At 40.1% G+C, this 22,022-nt stretch overlaps 3 protein-coding genes across 3 annotated transcripts; 1 reads left to right on the forward strand and 2 right to left on the reverse strand.

The window, feature by feature from the left end:
• Positions 1–2,059: 2,059 nt before the first annotated feature.
• LOC116050334 (trace amine-associated receptor 13c-like) lies at positions 2,060–3,243 on the reverse strand. The gene is made up of 2 exons (XM_031300338.2): positions 3,071–3,243; positions 2,060–2,876 (listed from the first exon to the last, which is right to left on the reverse strand). The coding sequence occupies exons 1-2, from the start codon at positions 3,241–3,243 to the stop codon at positions 2,060–2,062; spliced, it is 990 nt and encodes a 329-aa protein (XP_031156198.2).
• Positions 3,244–9,069: 5,826 nt separating this feature from the next.
• On the reverse strand, positions 9,070–10,250 carry LOC116050333 (trace amine-associated receptor 13c-like). Its single transcript, XM_031300322.1, has 2 exons — positions 10,078–10,250; positions 9,070–9,886 (listed from the first exon to the last, which is right to left on the reverse strand). The coding sequence occupies exons 1-2, from the start codon at positions 10,248–10,250 to the stop codon at positions 9,070–9,072; spliced, it is 990 nt and encodes a 329-aa protein (XP_031156182.1).
• A 9,352-nt stretch (positions 10,251–19,602) lies between these two features.
• Positions 19,603–21,479, forward strand: LOC116048889 (trace amine-associated receptor 13c-like). Its single transcript, XM_031298545.1, has 3 exons — positions 19,603–19,611; positions 20,274–20,434; positions 20,666–21,479. The coding sequence occupies exons 1-3, from the start codon at positions 19,603–19,605 to the stop codon at positions 21,477–21,479; spliced, it is 984 nt and encodes a 327-aa protein (XP_031154405.1).
• Positions 21,480–22,022: the final 543 nt, after the last annotated feature.

A 22,022-nucleotide genomic window follows, 5' to 3' on the forward strand; every position in this document is an offset into this window, starting at 1 on the left:
GCAGTTCTAAATTAATGCATCAGTATTACACTCTAGGTTAATTCTATAATGTGAGTCCATCAAATATCCACTGTTACTCTGCAGTCAGCTACAGACCAAAAACATTGATGTAAATATCACTGTCACAATATAAATTACAGAAACATGTTGGATTATAGTTTTGGATGTAGCAATGACAATGAACACAATATTAGAGAACTTTGTGAAGGTTAAATATAAGACAAGATCAAATAGAGCTTCATTTATCCTGAGGGAAATTGTTGAGCATCAGTTGCAAGTAGAAGAAGAGTGCAAATATATGGAGTGGAAATGTCAGTATAAAATGTCAATAAGGTGCAAATCCAGAAAAATATGAAATATAAACAAATAAGAACACAGCTCTTTCTCCAGCCATTACACCTTTTGGCTTTACTTCAGTGACTCAATAAAAATAGCAAATACACTTCCATCTTCATATAAAGTTTTATGGATCTTATTCACCAGTCTGTCTCTACAGTATTTTAGTATCACAAGACTCAGTATCTTAAATGTTAAAATTACTTTAATAGATTTTCTAAACCAGGGGTAAAAAAATGATGTAGACCACAGGGTTCAGACTAGAGTTGAAATACAGCGGGCAGCTCTCTGAAGTCACAGATGTAATGCCAAACCAGCCTTCTAGCCAGCGAGAGAGGAACAGTAATATGGGCAAAGGCATATCCGAAACACAACTACAACAACACCAAGAGCAGTTTTATAGCCTAAGTTTTTTTTTAATCATTGTTTTTTTTATATTATTTATATTGCTTTAACCCTGGTGTTTAGTTTGATTCTGTTCTCAGTCTTTTCTTCTGTGTTGTTTTCATTTTGCTATGTGAAGCACTTAAAGGGGACATATAAAGGTTTTCCTTATTTTGTGTCATATCTACAATGTTATAATGTTGGATTTTCATGTAAGACGTGGCCAAAACAATCAAATAATGAAGTAAACACAAAGAAATCCCCGTGAGCTAAAACGTTCAGATTTCCAACTGTTTTGAACACTCCAGTTTCAACAGCTTTTTCTACTCTTGGCTAAGTATTACGCAACTCTTAGCCGGACTTCTATGATTGGTTATCTGCTCCAGGCAGAACCTACTGAAGTGTTTTTTAAGCTACTGCGGTGTTAACATTGTTACGAGGGAGGGGTGCTTTAAGAGACAGGCGCTCCTACAGAGCATCTCATACAGAGGGTGAATACAGGTGCAGCAGCCATGGGCAGTATGTGAAAGATGAAGTGTTTTTTGAACATTAAAGCATGTAAACATGTTCTAGTACAAACACAAAATACAAGTATTAACCTGAAAATGCTATGTAATAGTTGCCCTTTAAGGCTGCATGTTTGCATGAAAGGTGCTATATAAATAAAGTTGAGTTAAGTTACTTATCTTCGAAAGTGACATAAAAGGAAAAGTAACAAACATTAAGGAGCTTACATAATTAAAGGGATACTTTTAATCCTACTCTGTGCCATCTTTGTGTGGGCAGTATGTTTAGATAAACAGTGTTTGGCTTCACGCCGTGGTGCCAGTGCACTGGCCTCCGAGCAGCCAATGACTCAGCTGAGAACTACTGCGACCAAGGAGGGAAGCCACACAGTGTTCAACTGCACACACTGCCATGGCACAGAGCTGAATTTAGATCAGCAACATTTCTCTTTAAGTGTCAATGCAATTCTGGCAAACATCACCAGAGAAAATACAGTACGAAGTGTCTGCTAATGTCTGTGTGTCACAGTCATGTATTAAATCGGGGTACAATTTCACTACACTGTTACTACACTAAAATGCAAATAGAGGTTGGGAATTAAACCTCAAAGTTATTTTCTGTAAATTAACAAAACCTATGCAACTTCAATGTACAGTAAAAAAGAAAGTCATTCTTATAGAACATTATATTGTAACATACAATACATTTTTTGATCAGCATTTAGAAATGTAAGCTGAGTTTGATGTCATTTATTCAGTTAACCAGCTACTTGAATAAGTATATTTTTCTGTTTAAGCTAAGAGACTAATTTCAGGCACCATGCCGAGTCTCTCTACAGCATGTTGGTCTCACAGGAGTCAGGCTGCAGTATTTTAAGTGTAACAATGAAATTAATTGATTTTCTAAACCATGGATATAAAAAGGCATAGATCACAGGGTTGAGACAAGAGTTAAAATAGTATAAACATATTACGAATTCAGCAGATGAAGCATTAAGCAAGTTATCTTGGCCTGTAATAGCCACACAATAAAATGGGCAGAGACATATTAGAAACACAACTATAACAACACCAATACTCCTGGCTGCTTTTATCTCAGATTTTTTAGCAGTTACTTTCACTGAGCGCTGACGTGTGACAGCTGCAATATGAGACCGCATGGCACGAGCCTGAGACACAGCCACCACAAACACTCTCATATACAGAACAACAATAACAGTAATGGGAACAATAAATGAAAAAATAACATCTGCAATTCCAGCAATGAAGTTGGTGAAAAATATACACTCTCCAAAGCAGGAATTAGACCTGCCTGGTTGTTTTAGAATATCATTCAAAACCAGACTTTGAAAGATAACAGAACATAGCCAACACAGACAAACACAGACTTGAACTCTTTTGTGTGTAACTTTGGTTGAGTAATGCAGAGGATAACAAATAGCCACATAGCGGTCAATAGATATGAGCACCATGGTTCCTGCTGAGGCAGAGGTAATAATATATGCTAGATACTGATATAGAGTACACATTAGGTCACCGAGGAACCAGCAGCCATCTATAAGTATAATTTGAAAGAACATGAGGAGGCCCACGAAGAAATCTGAGACGGCCAGAGAGAGGAGGAGGAGGTTGGTGGGGGTTTGGAGCTGCCTGGGGAAAAAGACCAGCAATGCATTTATCATTACTCATAGTATCAAATATCATTCAGCTAAAAGCAGACAGATTAAAGTCTGAAATACAAAAAACATTATTTAAAAAAATACTCTTTTCCTCACTGTTTGAGATCAAGCAATACTTGTTATTATTATCTACCAGTTCCATAAATGAATTAAATATTTGGTTACCTGAAGTGGGAGATAGAGATGATGACCAGCAGGTTAAGAGTCACAGTGAGCAGAGAGATGGAAGACAGCAGAATGTAAATCAGCATGGACTCAAAGTGAGGACGCATGAGCTTCCTGCAGGAGGTGTTGAGGAGTTGTGGGAAGCAGAGTTCTGTTCCCTCCAAGGTCTCCATCACCAGAGAGAGGAGACGCTGCTGAACTCTTGCAGCTTTCTGACTAAAGCTTTATGTCATACAACAACAATGATTTATCTCTATCCTCCCTGCCCACACCTCCTTCCTCCTTAACTCTGTTGCTGTTTTTCTCTCCATAGAGATTGAAGTACTCTACATGCTGTGCTCATCTTGCTCAATGTTTAGGATGACTGTGATCTGTGTTAATGTCCACTTTAGGCCGACCACCAGATGTTCGAGATAAAAGTTGGCTGTGCTGAAACCGTAACTGTCTCTAAGCTTTGCACCCAGATTACCCCAACAGGTTAAAATACTATGTTGCTGGAGAACAAGCCGATGCAGTGTCTACCCACAATGTGGAGTATATAGCCCCTTTCACACATGCACTGCAACCCTGAACTTATCTAGACATTACCTGGATGAGCTGTATTTGAGAAGGAAAATGTCTGAATCAGTTTTTAATTTTTATTTAACCTTTATTTAAACAGGTCATATCATTGAGACACAGGGTCTCATTTTCAAGAGAGACCTGTTTGGGACAATACACAACATCAGTTTCAGACAAACAGATTACAACAGTATTAACAGTATATGTTGGACTAGACATTAAATGGTCTTCACCCTGCCAGCCCTCTTGTGCAAAGTCTGTGTAAAGTCTGATTGAGCCCATGTGTGAAAAGCTCATTGTCCAGAGAACTTGTTCGCTTCATGTCCTGCCTCCTGCACTTTCTACCCAGGTGCCACCCCTCGTCTAAACCAGAGTATTTCCAGTATGTAAGAACAAAACTGACATGGACATCTCCTGTTCCTGTTGTGTATGTGCTGTATATGAAAGGGCAAATTCTGACTATTACCCTGATTTGTTGGACATTGTCCAAAGTTCATATGAGAAAACATAGACAGACATACAACTGATCTGCACATTTAGCCAAGCGCCAGAGTGAGTAGCGTAAAATGTGCCAAACTTTGAATGAGGTTGTTTCTCCTTTAAAGCTCACCTCTATTGAATTTTATTTTATTTAAAGTGTCAGATCATAACAGAATTTATCTCAGAACACTTTACAGATAGAGTAGGTCTAGACCGCTCTATAATTTATAGAGATCCAACAATTCTAATGCATTTGGTGCAACAGTGGTGAGGGAAATTTTAATTTTAATAGTCAGAAACCTGGATCAGAACCTGGCTCTACAGTATGTGGACGACCATCTGCCTCGACCGGTTGGGGGTCAAGAAATATGACTCATAACAGTTATACATATATGAATAGTGGAAATTATAGTAACAGTAAATAGAACAATGACTATTAATAATAATAGTAGTAGCAAAAGGCGTTGAGCAGGATCACTGCAGCAGCCGCAGCCACTATCCAGGTGCCACCACAATCCAATGAAATCTGTGAAGCAAGAAAGCACAAGGACAAGGGAGAACATCCACTAATGAAGCTCAGTGTAAATTCTTTCAGGAAGACGTCATTAACCCAATCACTACTCTTTCTTCTTAAATCAAATCAGCTGTTTAGGAGCACAACTTTCAATTTAAACCAATCAGACATGGCCACGAAATTCAAGGGCCAATCACAGCATTACAGCTCTGCTTTAAATCTGTTCTCCCTGTGCTGTCAGCTGTCGTTTCAGGCAAAAAGCTCAACCCTCCACCTCCGGTCATCGGGTTTCTCCTGGCCGACTGCTCTGTTGCCTCGTCGGTCTGGTCTTCGGTCTCCTTCTCCGCCGCCACCAGTGTCTAGACTCACACTAGGTTATGTTTCTGTTCTCTACCCCTGTAAAAATATTATTAATTCGATGGAGTCTAATCTCCAAAAGACTTTGTGCATTTTATCATGCAGTTGTACAATAAATATTTTTTGCATATCTGCAAACGAAGTCTCTCCTGATTGAAATGGGAAATGAATGCAAACGGATGGAGAGAAAGAGGAGGAGAAAGGAGCTCATTGATTCATAGGAAATACCCTGGCGGTCTAAACCTATAACAGCATAACTAGGAGCTGGACCTGAACCCCCCCTAACTATAATCTTTATTGAAGATGAGAGTTTTAAGCTTACTCAGCAGTAAGCGATTCTGTGCAAAGATTGTTGATATTTAAACTCAACTGCCAAACAAATACAACCCCCCTTTAGAAGCTCCACAACCCAGATTCACGGACAGGTAACTACTGGCCAGTAGGCACATTTACATGCTGTCTCCCCCACTACCATCAACTGTCTCCGCATGTTGCCGATTGGCTGGAATAGTGTTTTGTGTCTCGTGCACTCCTTTCTGTTTGTTTTCCATTTACACAGCCAGGGCTGTGTATTAACACTGGATTTTTTTTAAATAGCAGGCTAGTTGAAGTGAGAAGATATTCACTGAATTTGACAAAAATTATATAAGATTAACATCACTTGCTATACCTTTTCATGTGTAGACGGTATCTGGCTCCCAAAACCAAATGTGCTATATTTTTGCAATGTTATTCAGGTTAAAAAAGGCAGTCATTGAAGTTTGTTTTATGTGGGCGTTAAAGGAAATATCCTGATCAAAGATAACTCCGAGATTCCTTACATGGTGCTGCTCGAGGTCAGGGCAATGCCATCCAGAGTAGTTATATTTTTAGATATTGAGCTTTGTTAGGGGCCAAATACGATAACTTCATGTACTTAAACTTTTAATGAGATTAACATTGGATGTTTTTAATGTCTTTTGAATGAAATTTATAGTGACAAAGCAGATTCCCTTTTTCCAACGTTTTTTGTAAAGCTCATGATAAATGTTTAAATTTACTAATGAGAAGAAAACAAAAAATATATATTTTGACATAAAGATGGTACTACATAGAAAATTACTGGATAACCAAAATTCTTATCTTATCCTGAGTGGGACATGAATTTGTATCCCAAATTTAAAGTAAAGTTGTTCGACTAGTCGATACATTTCACTCAAGTAGGCTAGATGTTGATGTACTTCACAGGGTAAGGGAAAGCTTTGACCTGCTGGTGGCTGTACAGGAAGAGTAAGGGGATCACCAAAGTCAGCAGGATTCATCATCTGGGCACCATGGATACCTGTACCAAATTTTCAGATACTTCTAGACATGTCAATAAAAAACACAAGTTTCAACCTACTGGTTGAAATAGAGGTATAGTCGGAACATCACTAAAGTCAGTAGACTGGATTCTTTGGATACCATACTGTAGATGTCATAAAGGCTGCCTTAGTCCTGTTTTGCACATGCCTCTCAGTCCCTCCTTTCAGCAACATTCTTCCTACCCCTAGGCCCATGCATTACTTAGGAACTCCCGACTTACCAATCTCCATTTGACTCCCAAGGAACTGCTCACCTGTTCCTAATTCCCCAATTTCTTGTCAGTATTCATATCAGGAACTTCTCCCCATTAACTTGCTAGATCGTAGGTGCTGCTACGTTGCTTATAGCCTTTGCATTCAGCTGTACCTGTTCCTGTTTTCTTGTTCAGGATTTTGACCTGTTGCCTGTTCCTAACCTGCTCACCAGTCGTGCCCTCTTTATTGAAGTTCAAAGGCATCACAACAAGTAAACTACATTAGACCAAAAGTCAAGTTTTTATTTTTTATTTGGCAGTTAGGCTACTATTCTTTTTTGGTTATTTTAGTTTGTTGTCAACTTGTAGGCCTGCTACTGACTATTCCCTCTACATTTCCCTACCAGGCCTGCTGTGTTTGTCTGTATTTGATTCTTCTTTGTTGCAGAAATTCACTTATCTTGACAGTATGATCTGGCCAGTCATTGACTCTGCAGACAATCACCTGCACTGCCATTTTCTTGGTGTTTCGAGTGACTTAAGGAAGTTTTATTTAATGAAGAACCAGGCTTCCTGAAGTCCCTCGCTGCCATCTGGAAGTGAGACCCTGATGTTGCCCAAGAAGTGGCGTATCAATGATTCATGTGCCCCCCTTGCGTGTGTAGACCATTTGGGTGTCAAAAACGTTTTTTCTCGCACTTCTACAGATAAACTCTCAATTTAATCTGTGCAGCTATCTGCAGGGCGCCGTCTTAGATGTGTCTCACAGGTATAACTGTCACATGAACTGAAGCGTTTTATTTACACATCGAGTCTATTTTTCCCACTATACGAGCATAAACGCATATCAAACTGCACAGAATAAAATATTCATCTATATTTTGCAACCAGCGTAGAAGAGTGTGCTGTAGTAATGCGCTGGGAGAGATATATGAATTTCAGTTTATCTCCATTTGAAGAGGTAACAATATGTGTTTAATTGATGTGAATATTTGTGAGGATTAAGTTGTTTTTTATCTTATGACTTAACTTTCTGTTCTTTAAGCAGCAATGAAACTGAGAAAGGATCCCCTGGAGATATATAATATAAATATAGTATATTTAGTATACTATATTTAGTATATCTTAAGTTTCAGAGGTTACTGTTTATGGTTGACTTTAGCTTTAAATTGCTGCATTAAAGGCCGGACACACACATCACCAGACTGGTACAGTACAAAGTGCCTGTTAATCTCAGTCATGTATTATTAGTCAAGGGGTACAATTTCCTGCATTATAATTCTAACGTGGATATCACCTTCAAATTACAGCTAGAAGTAGAGACTCTAACCCCACAGTTACTTATCACAAACACTGTGCCTGAGTACAGAGCCTGCACAAACACAATGTGTCACAGTCCCGATTCAGACTGCACAGTAAAACCAACCAGTCTTGCTTTGTCCAAAATACATAAAAATGAACAAATCCTAAGTAGCTTCACTGTTGCAATGTACAATTAAAATGAAGCAGTCATTCTCATAGAAAATTACACTGTAACACACCCAAGGATTAGACACATGATCTGCATGTAAGAGTGACAACAATGTGCTAAACTGTTCATATAGAATTTACACTTTACCCAGAATTTTACATGTGTTATTCAATTTCTCAGCATTTTTCTGTTCATGCTACAAGTTTAATTTCAGGCACTATGCAGAGTCTCTCTACAGCATGTTGGCTTTACAGGAGTCAGGCTGCAGTATTTTAAGTGTAACAATGGAATTAATAGATTTTCTAAACCAAGGATAAAAAAAAGGCATAGATCACAGGATTGAGACAGGAGTTAAAATAGGACAAACATATTGCAAATAGAGCAGATGAAGGATTGAACAACTTATTTTGGCCTGCAAGAGTGACACAATAAAATGGGGAGAGACATATTAGAAACACAACTACAACAACACCGAGAGTCCTGGCTGCACAACTTGAGTTTTGGAGGTTAACGGTAATGGCTGACTCTTAGCTTTAAACGTGTTAGAAGGATATGGCTGCATTAAAGGCCTGACACAATATCACCAGAAAATATGCAGTAAAAAGTGCCTGCTAATGTCTATGGGTCACAGAATTCACTGATGTATTAAAAAGGGTACAATTTCCTATATTATTATTAATGTGGATATAAACATCTTCAAAATACAACTAGAAGTTGTGACTTTAACCCCACAGTTACTTATCAAAACAACTGTGCTTGAGTACAGAGCCAGCACAACCACAATGTGTCACAATCCTGATACAGACTGCACAGCAAAACTAGAGATGGTAAAATACACAAAAAAGAACAAACCCTAAGTAGCTTACATTAGTTGTATTATCAGAGATATTACACTGTTACATACCCAACGCATAGACACATGATCTGCATGTAAAAGTGACAACAATGTGCAAAATTGTTCATTCAGAGGCCACACTTTACCCAGAATTTTACATCTGTTATTCAATTACACAGCAACATGACCAAGTACATTTTTCTGTTCATGCTAAGGGATAATAATGGAATCATTCAGAGTCTCTCTACAGTATGTTGGCCTCACAGGAATTAGGTTGGAGTATCTTGAGTGTAAGAATGAAATGAATTGATTTTCTAAACCAGGGATAGAAAAAGGCATAGATCACAGGGTTGAGACAGGAGTTAAAATAGAACAAACATATTACAGATGCAGCAGATGAAGCATTAAGCAAGCTATCTTGGCCTGTAAGGGTGACACAATAATATGGGCAGAGACATATTAGAAACACAACTATAACAACACCGAGAGTCCTGGCTGCTTTCATTTCAGATTTCTTAACAGTTACTTTCACTGAAAACTGAAGTGTGACAGCTGCAATATGAGAGCGCATGGCACGAGCCTGAGACACAGCCACCACAAACACTCTCATATACAGAACAACAATAACAGTAACAGGAGCAATAAATGAAAAAATAACATCTGCAATTCCAGCAATGAAATTGACAAAATTGTTACACTCTCCAAAGCAGGAGTTATACCTGCCTGGTTGTTTTAGGGTATCTTTTAGAACCAAACTTTGAAAGATTACAGAACATATCCAACACAGACAAACACAGACTTGAACTCTTTTTTCTGTGACTTTAGTGGAGTAATGCAGAGGATCACAAATAGCCACATAGCGGTCAATAGATATGAGCACCATGGTTCCTACTGAGGCAGAGGTGATAGTGTATGATACACACTGATACACAACACACATAATGTCACCGAGGAACCAGCAGCCATCTATGAGCATAATTTGAAAGAACATGAGGAGGCCCACGAAGAAATCTGAGACAGCCAGAGAGAGGAGGAGGAGGTTGGTGGGGGTTTGGAGCTGCCTGGAGAAAAAGTCCAACAGTATATTTATCATTACTTATAGAATCAATTATCATGTAGATACAAGCAGATAGAACAAAGACTGGAATGCAAAAAAAACATTGTTAGGAAAATGTTTCGCCACAGTTTGAGATCAAGCAATTATTGTTATTATTATCTACCAGTTCCATAAATTAATTAAATATTTGGTTACCTGAAGTGGGAGATAGAGATGATGACCAGCAGGTTAAGAGTCACAGTGAGCAGAGAGATGGAAGACAGCAGAATGTAAATCAGCATGGACTCAAAGTGAGGACGCATTGGCTTCCTGCAGGAGGTGTTGAGGAGTTGTGGGAAGCAGAGATCTGTTCCCTCCAAGGTCTCCATCACCAGAGAGATGAGACGCTGCTGTACTCTCGCAGCTTTCTGACTAAAGCTTTATGTCACACAACTGATTTATTTCTATCCTCCTTGCCCACACCTAGCCTGGTCCTACCAGACTCTGGTACATTTCATTGGTCCAGAGAGTCTGGCCTCTCTCCATTGACAAGTGTTAACTTCCTTGAAGGCGGGTCCTCTGTTGACGTTTAAAACTATTGGATCTGCCCAGAGCCACTCTGGATCTGCCATAACCAATCGGTAACGTTTGGTCGTGACATCAGCTTAGCATCACTAGCGTTCGCCTTAGCCAACTCCTTCACCACTAACGAAGCAAGCTGGAAAATCTAACTTTTTCCGAACCCCGTGGGGAGGAGGGCCACAACATCATGGCCACCAACAAAACTCAGGAAAGATTGTTCTTGCTTGGGCTTTAACTTCTGGATATTCGGCAGTGTTGCCACAACAGACTGAATGGCTTCGCTAGCATCTTTCTCCGCCGCCATTACGGAACTACAACTCAAGCTAGCGTACAACCTCAACGTCATCATTCTCAGCCGCTCCCTCTGTTCGCTGATTGGACCGGTAAAGATTTGGCCGGAGAAAACCCGCGAATATACCGCAAACCCAGACGATGTACTGAAGGAAAATGAAAATCGAGCGGAAGTACGTAGGAGGGCAGAGCCAGGCTAGTCCACACCTCCTTCCTCCTCACCGCTATTGCTGTTTTTCTCTCCCTGGAGATTTAAAGGGGTGATGGAATGCAAAACCGATTTTACCTTGTCATAGTTGAATAATGACAGTTCGGTGGGTAAATAAGAGATATATAGAAGCTCAAAATCCCATTGATACCCCCATCCTCTGCAAATCTCACATTTTGAAACTGCCGCTGAAAACGGGCGAATCTCAACAAAGCTGGATGTTGACGTCATGATCTCAAGTCACGCCCCAACATTTGCATAGGCTACACCACTGACCTGAGGTCAGCTTAGTCTTCTGAATCTAGCTAGGTCATGCAGATCTCCAGAGGTCCGCTATTTAATTACTAAATTCACTTCTGAGACTTTTTTATGCGAGAAATCAACTATGTAGAGGTCAAATATGGGCCGTTTTACGAAAATTGATGGCTAATTGCAAATTTTGTCCGACTGTGTGTAGCAGTTCAGCAGGAGCTCAGCAGGCTACGTGACAGCGGCCGGTGCTGCCTCGCCGCCCGGCGGCGTGTCCTACTTCATAGACTCGCTGTGAGCTAGCTGGATCTCCGTCACGAAGGGAAGCCCGCGGCGCTCCATACGCCAGTCACCGGTTCTGGGTTACTGGACTATAAAATGCCGAGGCCCTGATGGAGCTCCAGGGCCTGCAGCTAGCCACGATCTTTAGCTACCCTATTGAAGGGACAGTAGCAGCTAACGAAATCCCTAATGTTCACAAAAATGCATTAAATTGAAATTGGACACCATAGTTAGCTTTATAAGACCTTGGGGTATATGTTCTATAAGTGGCGTGACGAAATGCAAACTAAATATACTCTAGTTAGGCAGGCAGCTGGCAGCCAGCCAGCTCCGCGGAGCTCCAGTAGTCCAGTAGCCGAGAAACGGTGACTTTCACTGGGTGAGGTTGCCGTTTTTTTTTTTTTTTTTTTTCGACTGTGTGGAGCTCCTAAAGTCCGACACGTCTTACCAAATTTGCAATTAGCCATCAATTTTCGTAAAACGGCCCATATTTGAGCTTTATATAGTTGATTTCTCGTCTAAAAAAGTCTCAGAAGTGAATTTAATAACGAAATAGCCGACAAACAATGTATAACTTTGCAGTGTCTGAAATATGAGACCTGTTGTCTCGTCTCCAATGTGTTTCTATGGGGTTCGCTCAAACCAATCAGCGCGCAGCTCATCTAAATATTCATGAGCATACCATATTTGGAAGAAAAGCTCTTGTTCCAAATAGAGCCATATTCACAGGGTAGTTAAGGACCTAATAAAGTAGCATTCGGGCAATTTTCAGCCCAGCCAATGTTACATACCCTATTAGGAGACCTTAAGGAACAGTGTGAAATACCCTATATAATCATTCTATCACCCCTTTAAATACTGTTTTCTGTGCTCATCTTCCTCAATCTCAATCTTCGACCGTTTCTTCCCTCAGTGTCTTCCATCTTCTATCCTCCATTTTATATTTCTCCTTTTTCCTTTCAATCCTCTCTGCACTTCATTTTCTTAATAATTAATTTCAAAAGCAAACAAGTTTGCACCAAAGGGCTTCACAAAGACAGATATATGTATAAAAGCATAACACATATATGTGCATATGCAAGATGTTTGTGGACATGAAACAAGATTTAAATGGGAACATGTTTAACCCTCCTAACACCAAAACCCGCCGGCAGGTTTGAAAAAGCATGTTTTGTTTAAAAGATCACCAAAGAAAAACTACTAAGCTGAAAAAACGAAGTGTTTGTCAGATGCTCAAAATTCTGACCGTCCCTGAATGCATTAATTTGGGCTAGAGCAATTTTTTCCCATCCTAAATCAGTGGTGGGGCAGTGGTGGCCTGAAGGTTAGAGAAGCAAGCTTGTGACCGGTTCAATCCCCAAACCGACAGGATAAAATCTGGGTGGGGAAAAGTGAAGGCCCATTACCACCACTGAGGTGCCCTTGACCCCAACCGCTCCAGAGGAGCTGCTCAGTGGCCAGAAGATCAGACTGTGGTTGTACTGGGCAGCTTCCAGGTATGATTCTGTAACTGTGTGAATGGGATCAGGGCATTCCTGCAAAAGAAAGGCTTCCTCTCAGTGAACCTGTGATTTTTTTTAAAATCAATAGAATGTCTAAGGTTCAATTATTCTGCGAAAAATTGCTGCGTATAGTCTTAATAAACCTGAATTCAAAACTTTGCCTTGCTTACTACATATGCCGCCTGGGGTTGTCATAAAGTTCAACCATGACCACACACTTTTTAAAAGGCTCTGGTTCTGGAAGTGAATTTTTATATTTGAATAATGAATTTCTGTAGAAAGTATATTACATCTATTGAGTGATATCAAATAATCAAAACAAATCTGCATTCTACAATATGCTCTTCTATAACACACACACACACACACACACACACACACACACACACACTGACACACACACACACTGACCCAAGCCCATGAGACTGGATTCGTGTGAAGCACTCAACACAACAAACATTCACGTAGAGATAATGCTCTCTTATGAATTGCTCTCGTTAAAGATTCACACCTTGTTGTATTCAAGTCAAATGTTTGCAAACTCTAATCTCAGAGGGATCATTCCAATAAGAGGTGTTAGAAATTCACCCATGTTCCAAGGTAAACATATGATGTAAAATCCACACATCAACACATGATGCAAAGTCTGTGGAGAGAGCAAAAAGGTAACTTAGCAACACATGATGCAACCCTGTCTGACAAGACTAACAATTAAACAGTAATCAGCAAATTAAAGGTTTTTCATGTAGTTACAATTCATGTAAGTCTAAACTCAGATTTCATGGCATTCTTGGTGTTTAGACCTTGTAAGTGGAACTGCTTTGATTGATGGGTACATGCATAATAATGTATTTCTAATATTGCAAAGTCACAGAAAATTCTCCATACCTGTATGTCCTGCAGATGAATGCTCTGTATACCAATGTCTGTCATTCTTGCTGCCTTTTCCTTTAGCAGCTCAGAATGTGACACACAATCAAAAGTTGTCCCAATAGTATATAATAACAAGAGAACTAGAAAAATGTGAACAAGAATGCTGACGGAATGGACATTTAGGGACCGTTCGGTATTTATGGAATGGACCACCGGAGGAAAATAGGGGAGGGTCATGTCTTTTTATTTTATGCTGAGGGGAGGGTCATCCAACATTTTTTAGTCTGGTCACCCAACTTTTTTATTCATGAAAAGAGCAAAATTTCAAAGTGGCTTGTTTGGTGCATATTTATCTTGCCTCTATCTTACATCTTGCCGTGCCAACCTTGCAATGACGGTTTCCTAAATGCCATGTATATAAATGTGATGTCAGCTTACTAATTGATTGTGGGTTTTGTGTAGATTTGGACTTTTGTACGTTTATTCCACTTTGTTTAAACGGCGAAGTGGAGAGGTCTCATATGTGACACTATCGGCCTTGCTGGATACACCGTATCATTTACTTTTTTGTGGAACTACTGATCGCTGTGGATTACTTTTTTTTCTCGTGTCATTGGATTACGGCAAAATAGGGATCTTTTTTTCTCAACGTGTCTTAACGTTTTATGGTAAGTTTGGAGAGGCATCTCAACAGACTGTAGGTCCAACACTGATTGTTCACTGTTACATTTTAGTTGAATTTAAGCGTCTGTCTATTGAGTTCCAAAACAGCCGTGCCGCGATTGGTTTTCATAAGGGCGAATTGTTAAATTGTTACAATGTAACTTAAAAACTTTAAAAATAAACATATGTGTTTTGGAATATAATGTTCAGCTTCGGCAGCTTTACCTATGTGCTAAAATATACAATGACGATAGTGACAAGTCCATAGCAACAGTGTTGAATTGGTTAGCCTATATCCCAGTGTCCTTTGATGAATGGTCTCAATGTCTTATTGTTTTATTTCATATGAATACTAGTTTACTAGAGGAGGAACTTAGTATTTGAAGTAATGCAGTGATGCATGAAGTGTGCATTTAGTTTCCAGTGCTTATTGTGTTTCCACAACTATGTTAGTGAATAAATCTACTGAAATGGCCACCACACCATAACAGAGGAGTGGGATGTGTAAGATGAGAAAGCAGAGGTTAACTGCTGCACATCATGGCTGTAAAAATCAAGCAGAATCTGTACTTCTTTGCTAAGTGCAAACTTGCACGCAAGGGGAGGGTCATTCCTCTTTTTCAAATCATTTTGGAGGGTCATAGGAAAATTATTAGTGACGAGGAGAGGGTCACGTCTTTTTAGGTTAGAGGCCACAAAACTCCTCCGGTGGCCTCTTAATTAAATAACGAACAGTCCCTTATTGAATGTGCTTAGTAATGAGAGATAAATAAATGCAGCAACAAAACCATAAAAAGAAGCTCTTTTGCTATGATGCAGTTTTGTAACAACCATCTCCTAAAAAGTTACGTTCCCATACAACTAAACTGCATTCACAAGTACGTTTGAGGGAAACCTATTTTCTCCTGGATTACACGCCCTCGTTCCAGCAACAGGCATACGTTGTGACAACCCGTTCTCACTCCGAACTCGTAAAATACGGATGTTTGGGCAATGGGGCCCTTCAGCGTGTTTGTAGAACGCACGTACGTAGCATTAAGAGCGACTATGGTAGCGAGTAGTATGAAAAGCCGAAACTTCGCATAGGGATGTTGGTTGGGGTGGTGGATGGGTCAAATAACACAGGGCTTTCACCCAAGAGACCGGGGATCGTGTCCCATGTGTCACGTTTCCTAAACCCAACCGTCCCGTTCTTCTTTTAATAAACCCAACCATCCGTTCTTCTTTTCCTAAACCGAACCGTCCCGTTCTTCCCTCGTGTCATGGAAACGTAAGCCCACCCACGACCTTTTCCTTAACCTAACTGCGTCAAAAGTGACGCCAATAGTCCCGACCAAACGCGTTTAGATAAAGCACGTTTAGATATGAGGCTAAAGGAGACTTTTAACGTCAAAAACAACGCCAAAGGCACCTGATCAAGCGTCCGCATTTTACGCGATGGGAGTGAGAATGTGTTGGTTGTGAAACAGTCGCAATTTTAAACACATGGTTAACTTGTCAATTTAAACAAAACTACTATAACTACTAAATCCACGTAACAGCGTCTTTTGTCAGACAGATGTAACCGTTTACATACTTATCCCTGCAATGTTGCAACTTTATAGTTAAATAGCCTATCGATCCTTGCTCTCATTCACAAATGACCCAATGCAGGATATATTCCTGAACATTTCAGGCAACCGGCTCCAGGTGTAAAAAGTATAATGCAAGCCGTAGCAAAACTGAATTGAATCCCCTCAAAAGCTATACGTTTAAGGACACCTCCCTGAGGGTCAGAGGGATTTCAATGTGAACCAAGGGCGGGGCTAGGAGGGGGTCATGGGGTGGCACCATGCAATGCAATCTGCTGCCATCCTTTAACCCTAACCCTAAACCCCCTAACCCAATCCATTGGGTTAGTGCTGTCAGTCTGACAATTGTGATTTCCATTGGATCAGAGTCCGTCACTTGGCTGCCTGTTCTGCCCATCTTCCCAGCCCTTGTTACATGAACAATTAATGTTTCCATGACAACTATCCAAACTTTGGATACCATGGAACCAGGACTGGAATTGTTTTTCTCTTAAGTGTCAGACTGAGTCTATAGAAAATGTATATTGTATTCGGATACAAATTGGTTAAAATGTTAACAAGTGAAATAAATAATGACTGTGATGTTTTATTCAGCAGAATAACATTGTTGTTCTATCCTATCCAACATTTCCCATATTTCTAAGCAGAACTTCTATGCTGTATTCTACTGATTATAGGTCCCCCCGTGCCACCCCACTTGGAAAATCCTAGAATCGACCCTGGTTTGAACAGGCCTTGGTCAAGTTTAACCGCATGGTGCGAGTACCTATAAATGCAGTTTGCAGCACTTACCATTATGATAGATCATTTAAAGAATATGCATACACGAGTAATGAACTGTGGCCATGCATGTGCACCTGTTCTGTTTTTTACATTGGCATATTTAAGTATGACAGCTGGAATGTTTCCATTCAAACAAATGACAGGAGATGCTTTTGTTTCGTTCCAGGTCTTCAGACAGTGACTACAGGCTGCTTTTGTTGTAATCCTCCTTGTCTCATATAAGCACTGTGAGAAGAGTTATCTGTGTTTGCCTATATTGGGACTAATTCCTGCTGCAGACGATGTATGATTGTCAGTAGGCCAAGTAGGCCATATCTGTGAGAAGGCTGTTCTCATGAACCATTTGTACATACAGGTGAAACTCAGAAAATTTGAATATTGTGCAATAGTTCATTTATTTCAGTAAGGGACCACTCGGTATTTATGTAATGGACCACCGGAGGAAAATAGGGGAGGGTCATGTCTTTTTATTCTTTGTTGAGGGGAGGGTCACCCAACATTTTTAGTCTGGGGGGGGGGGAACCCAACTTTTTTATTTATGAAAAGAGCAAAATTTCAAAGTTGGTGGATATTTATCCATGTAGCTCTCAGTCTCGGCCCTCTAGCCGAAGGGATCTGACCGCATACGTGGAGTTTGCTGGGGGGGCAGGAGGAGCACTGCCTCCTGGTGGCTCAAACGGGTAATTGCATTGTTTAAAAAATGAGTGGAATAATTACGTCTGGCATGACCAGATATTTCATAAATATTTTAAATAACACAAAACAACTAAATGGTGGTAGATAATACATCAGATTTCATATACTGCTTTAGTAAAAAAAAATATTACCTGGCTGACGATGGGAGCAGCAGGACACAAAAAACAAAACTTACTGTTGCACTAGTCTGGACATCTTGCAGTGCCAACCTTGCAATAAAGAATTCCTAAATGCCATGTATATACATGTGATGTCAGCTTACTAATTGATTGCGGGTTTTGTGTAGATTTGGACTTTTATACGTTTATTCCACTTTGTTTAAATGGCGAAGTGGAGAGGCCTCGTTCACCTGTTCGGAGCTGGCTGGTGAATGTGACGCTCGTATCGGCCTTGCTGGATACACCGTGACCCTTTTTGTGGATCTACTGATCGCTGTGGATTACTTTTTTTCCATGTCATTGGATTATGGCAAAATATGGATCTTTTTTCTCAACGTGTCTTAATGTTTTATGGTGAGTTAGGAGAGGCATCTCAACAGACTGTAGGTCTAACACTGATTGTTCACTGTTACATTTTAGTTGAATTTAAGTGTCGGGGCATTCCTCCGCCGTCTGTCTATTGCGTTCCAAAACAGCCGTGCTGCGATTGGATTTCATAAGGGCGAATTGTTAAATTGTTACAATGTAATTTAAATCTGCTTTAAAAATAAACATATGTGTTTTGTAATATAATGTTAAGCTTCGGCACCTTTACCTATGTGTTAAAATATTACAATGACGAAGCCTAGTGACAAGTCCATAGCAACCAGTGTCCTTTGCTGAATGGTCTCAATGTTTTATTGTTTTATTTCATATGAATACCAGTTTACTAGAGGAGGAACTTAGTATCTGAAGTAATGCAGTAATGCATGAAGTTTGCATTTAGTTTCCATGCTTATTGTGTTTCCACAACGTCAGTGAGTAAATCTACTGAAATGGCCACCACACCATAATAGAAGAGTGTGACGTGTAAGATGAGAATGCAGAGGTTAACTCCTGTACATCATGACTGTAAAAATCAAATGGTATCTGTACTTCTTTGCTAAGTGCAAACTTGCACGCAAGGGGAGGGTCATAGAAAAATTAGTGAGGGTTAGGTCTTTTTAGGGTAGAGGCCACAAAACTCCTCCGATGGCCTCTTAATTAAATAACGAACAGTCCCTAATTCAACATTAAAGGTGAAACTAATATATTATATAGACTCATTACATGCAAAGTGAGATATTTTAAGCCTTCATTTGTTTCTATTGAAATAAAGTGTTTGATTTGTAATTTAAGACTGCCATGGTTTAAATTTTTCTACATTAAATAAAATGAGCATGTCTAAGGCTACTATGCCGCCTAATATGCAAAGACAACACACTAGTAGGTCTAAACAAAAATTTAAAAAAAGATGCCAGATTTGTCAACCACAGAACATAAATCAGCAGAGGAAAATAAGGTGATGTCAGATGCACATTAAACGTGTCAACAAGATGCGTTTTCAACTCAGACATTGTTTAAATTCACCTACCCTGGTCCCTGTCTCGATCCTGCCGGTAGCTAGCTTGCCCTGCTAGCTGATAGCCGTTAGCCGTTAACGTATCTTGTTGACACGTAAGGGCCCTGTTCATGTGGCACAGACATATTAATTGCATTTTGTGTCTGTTAAGAGGCACAAAGGCACTCTAAAACTTGCCCCGACCACTGCCGTTTTAGCTCAGGGGACGCTTGTAGTACATAGCTGCAGCTTCTCCGTGTTACCTGCACTGATTCGGGTCGGGTTTTTTTCTATCGAAGTACTCGCGTAGCTATAGCGATCAAGATTAACGTAAAAATTGGCCGGAATTCTCCTTTAAGGGGACTAGTGTGTTAACCCAAACCACAATCTTTAAAAAAAAATCATAACCAGTCATTTGGGTGTCTAAACTTAACTGTTGTCGCAGGATGATACTCACCTTTTGTCATCTATACTTATCCAACTCACCTCAAATCTAACTGTCATGTGACATGGTCGGCAGTCAATGGTAGCCGTATTTACGTAAGATATCATATGAATGCATTCATGAGAATGCTTTGCATCAGATTACACACCCTGCTCCTCTTAAAAATGGAACAGAGAATGTAATCAGACTTTCTCGGTTCCAGTTGCAAATTGACCCCACCTGTCATCTGTGATCTGGGATCTCCAGGATGATAGAATTTTCCCTTTCATCTGGGAAATTTTGATTGTTTGTGTCTTTTTTTATCACTGCATGGCATGGGTTGCACACTAGGAAGCGTTTGAAGACTTAAGGGTTTGGTAAACTTGAAATAAACTGAATTATCTGACTATGCCCAACTGACTAAAGATAAAAGTGTAAATACCTGCTCCAGGCTGTTGCATGTGTTCAGCTTGTTCGAGCTCTGAAATGGGGGGGTAACAAAAGATTGACAGAAAGGGAGAACACCGGAGGAGTGAGAAGTACAATTTATTGAAAGGTTTGTAGAAGAACAGAGAAAAAGTGTAGATAAATGACGTTGTGATGTGTAAAGCAAGGAAGGAAGGAAGGAAGGACATTAGTGTCCAACAGGGACTGAGAGGGAGAAAGTGAGGGGTGGTGACAACAGTAGAAAGAGATAAATCAGTTGTACGACAGAGTTCGAAGCAGAGAGCTGCAGCTTCTCTCTCCTCCCACTGATCATGGAGACACAGGACGGAGCAGAGCTCTGCTTTCCACAACTCTTCAACACATCCTGCAGGAAGCTGACATCTCCTTTGTTTGAAGTGTTGCTCATTCACATTTTGCTTTCCTCCATCTGTCTGATCACTGTAGCTCTCAACCTGCTCGTCATTATCTCAGTCTCCCACTTCAGGCAAAGATTAATGTCTCAACAATTGAAGTTTTAGATATATGGATACTTTGTGTCAGTTTCAGGGTCCTGGTATTGTGCATGCTGGCTTGATGTCTGTGTCAGGGCTTACTGGGACACTTGAGGGAGCCATTGATAATGTTATTAGTAGAATGATTGTTTCCATTGTTTCAGAAAGAAAGTCATTTAGATGAGGACTTGTTGGTTTAATGATGCTTTTCTCTTTTCCTCCAGGCAGCTCCACACACCCACCAACATCCTCCTCCTCTCTCTGGCTGTCGCAGACTTTCTCGTGGGCCTTGTGGTGATGCCCGCAGAAAGCATCCGAAATACAACCTGCTGGTTTCTCGGTGACATTGTGTGTTCTCTTTATAATTATCTTTCTGCCATTGTTACCGTTGCCTCAGTAGGTAACATGATGCTCATATCATTTGAGCGTTATGTGGCTATTTGTGACCCTCTGCATTACACCACCAGAATCACTGTGAATAGAGTTAAATTCTGTGTTTATTTGTGTTGGCTCTATAGTGTTAGCTACAGCTTATTCTTTGTGAAGGATGACTTGACACAACCAGGGATGTATAATTCCTGCTACGGAGAATGTGTGTTTATCATTGACGATATCGTAATAGCTGTAGACCTTGTTTTGAGCTTTATTGTTCCTTTTACTGTCATCGTAGCTCTGTATCTGAGAGTATTTGCCGTGGCTGTGTCTCAGGCTCGTGCCATGCGCTCTCACATTACAGCTGTCACACTCCAGCTTTCAGTGACTCCAAAGGCAAAGAAATCAGAGCTGAAAGCAGCCAGGAATCTTGGTGTTCTTGTAGTTGTGTTCCTAATATGTTTAAGCCCATATTACTGTCTCTTGATTGTAGGTGATGACTGGGTCAGTGTCTCTTCATCCTTTGTAATATATCTGTTATATTTAAACTCTTGTCTAAACCCTGTGATCTATGCCTTCTTGTACCCCTGGTTTAGAAAAGCAGTTAAAAACATTGTTACTCTTCAGATACTGCAGCCTGGCTCCTGTGAGGCCAACATACTGTAGAGAGGCTGTGGAGGGACTGAGATCAGACTTGGTCTAAGGACAAAGGATTGAATGCTGTTCAGTGAGTGAAATATCAAATACAGAAAGTGAACATATGCTTTCCAGTCTTTAAGTCTAAATTTTGGATGAACAACAAATGAAAGATCTGTGCTTCAGCTTTTGCTTGTTGTGTATTTTTCCTCTCTGACCAAGTCTCTGACCATACTCAGAGCTGTATAGTAACGAAGTAGAACTACTTCACTACTCTACTTAAGTACTAAAAGGCTGTATCTGTACTCTACTGGAGTATTATTTTTTTCTCCTACTTCCACTTTTACTTGAGTACATATTTTCAATGAATGACATACTTTTACTCCGATAGATTTTTTATGTGCTGCATCGTTACTCGTTACTGTTGTGAATTCCTCACGCTACGGAGACTGTGTAGGTTACAGTGTGTGTACGTTAGTTACGTACGTTAATTACGTAAGAAATCCCCGAGATCGCGTCGTGTTTCTTTTCATTACGGTCGCCTCTTCAGAAGTCAGAGACGATGTAAGTTTG

The sequence above is a fragment of the Sander lucioperca genome, chromosome 8 (assembly GCF_008315115.2).
Source record: "Sander lucioperca isolate FBNREF2018 chromosome 8, SLUC_FBN_1.2, whole genome shotgun sequence".
Classification (NCBI taxonomy): domain Eukaryota; kingdom Metazoa; phylum Chordata; class Actinopteri; order Perciformes; family Percidae; genus Sander; species Sander lucioperca.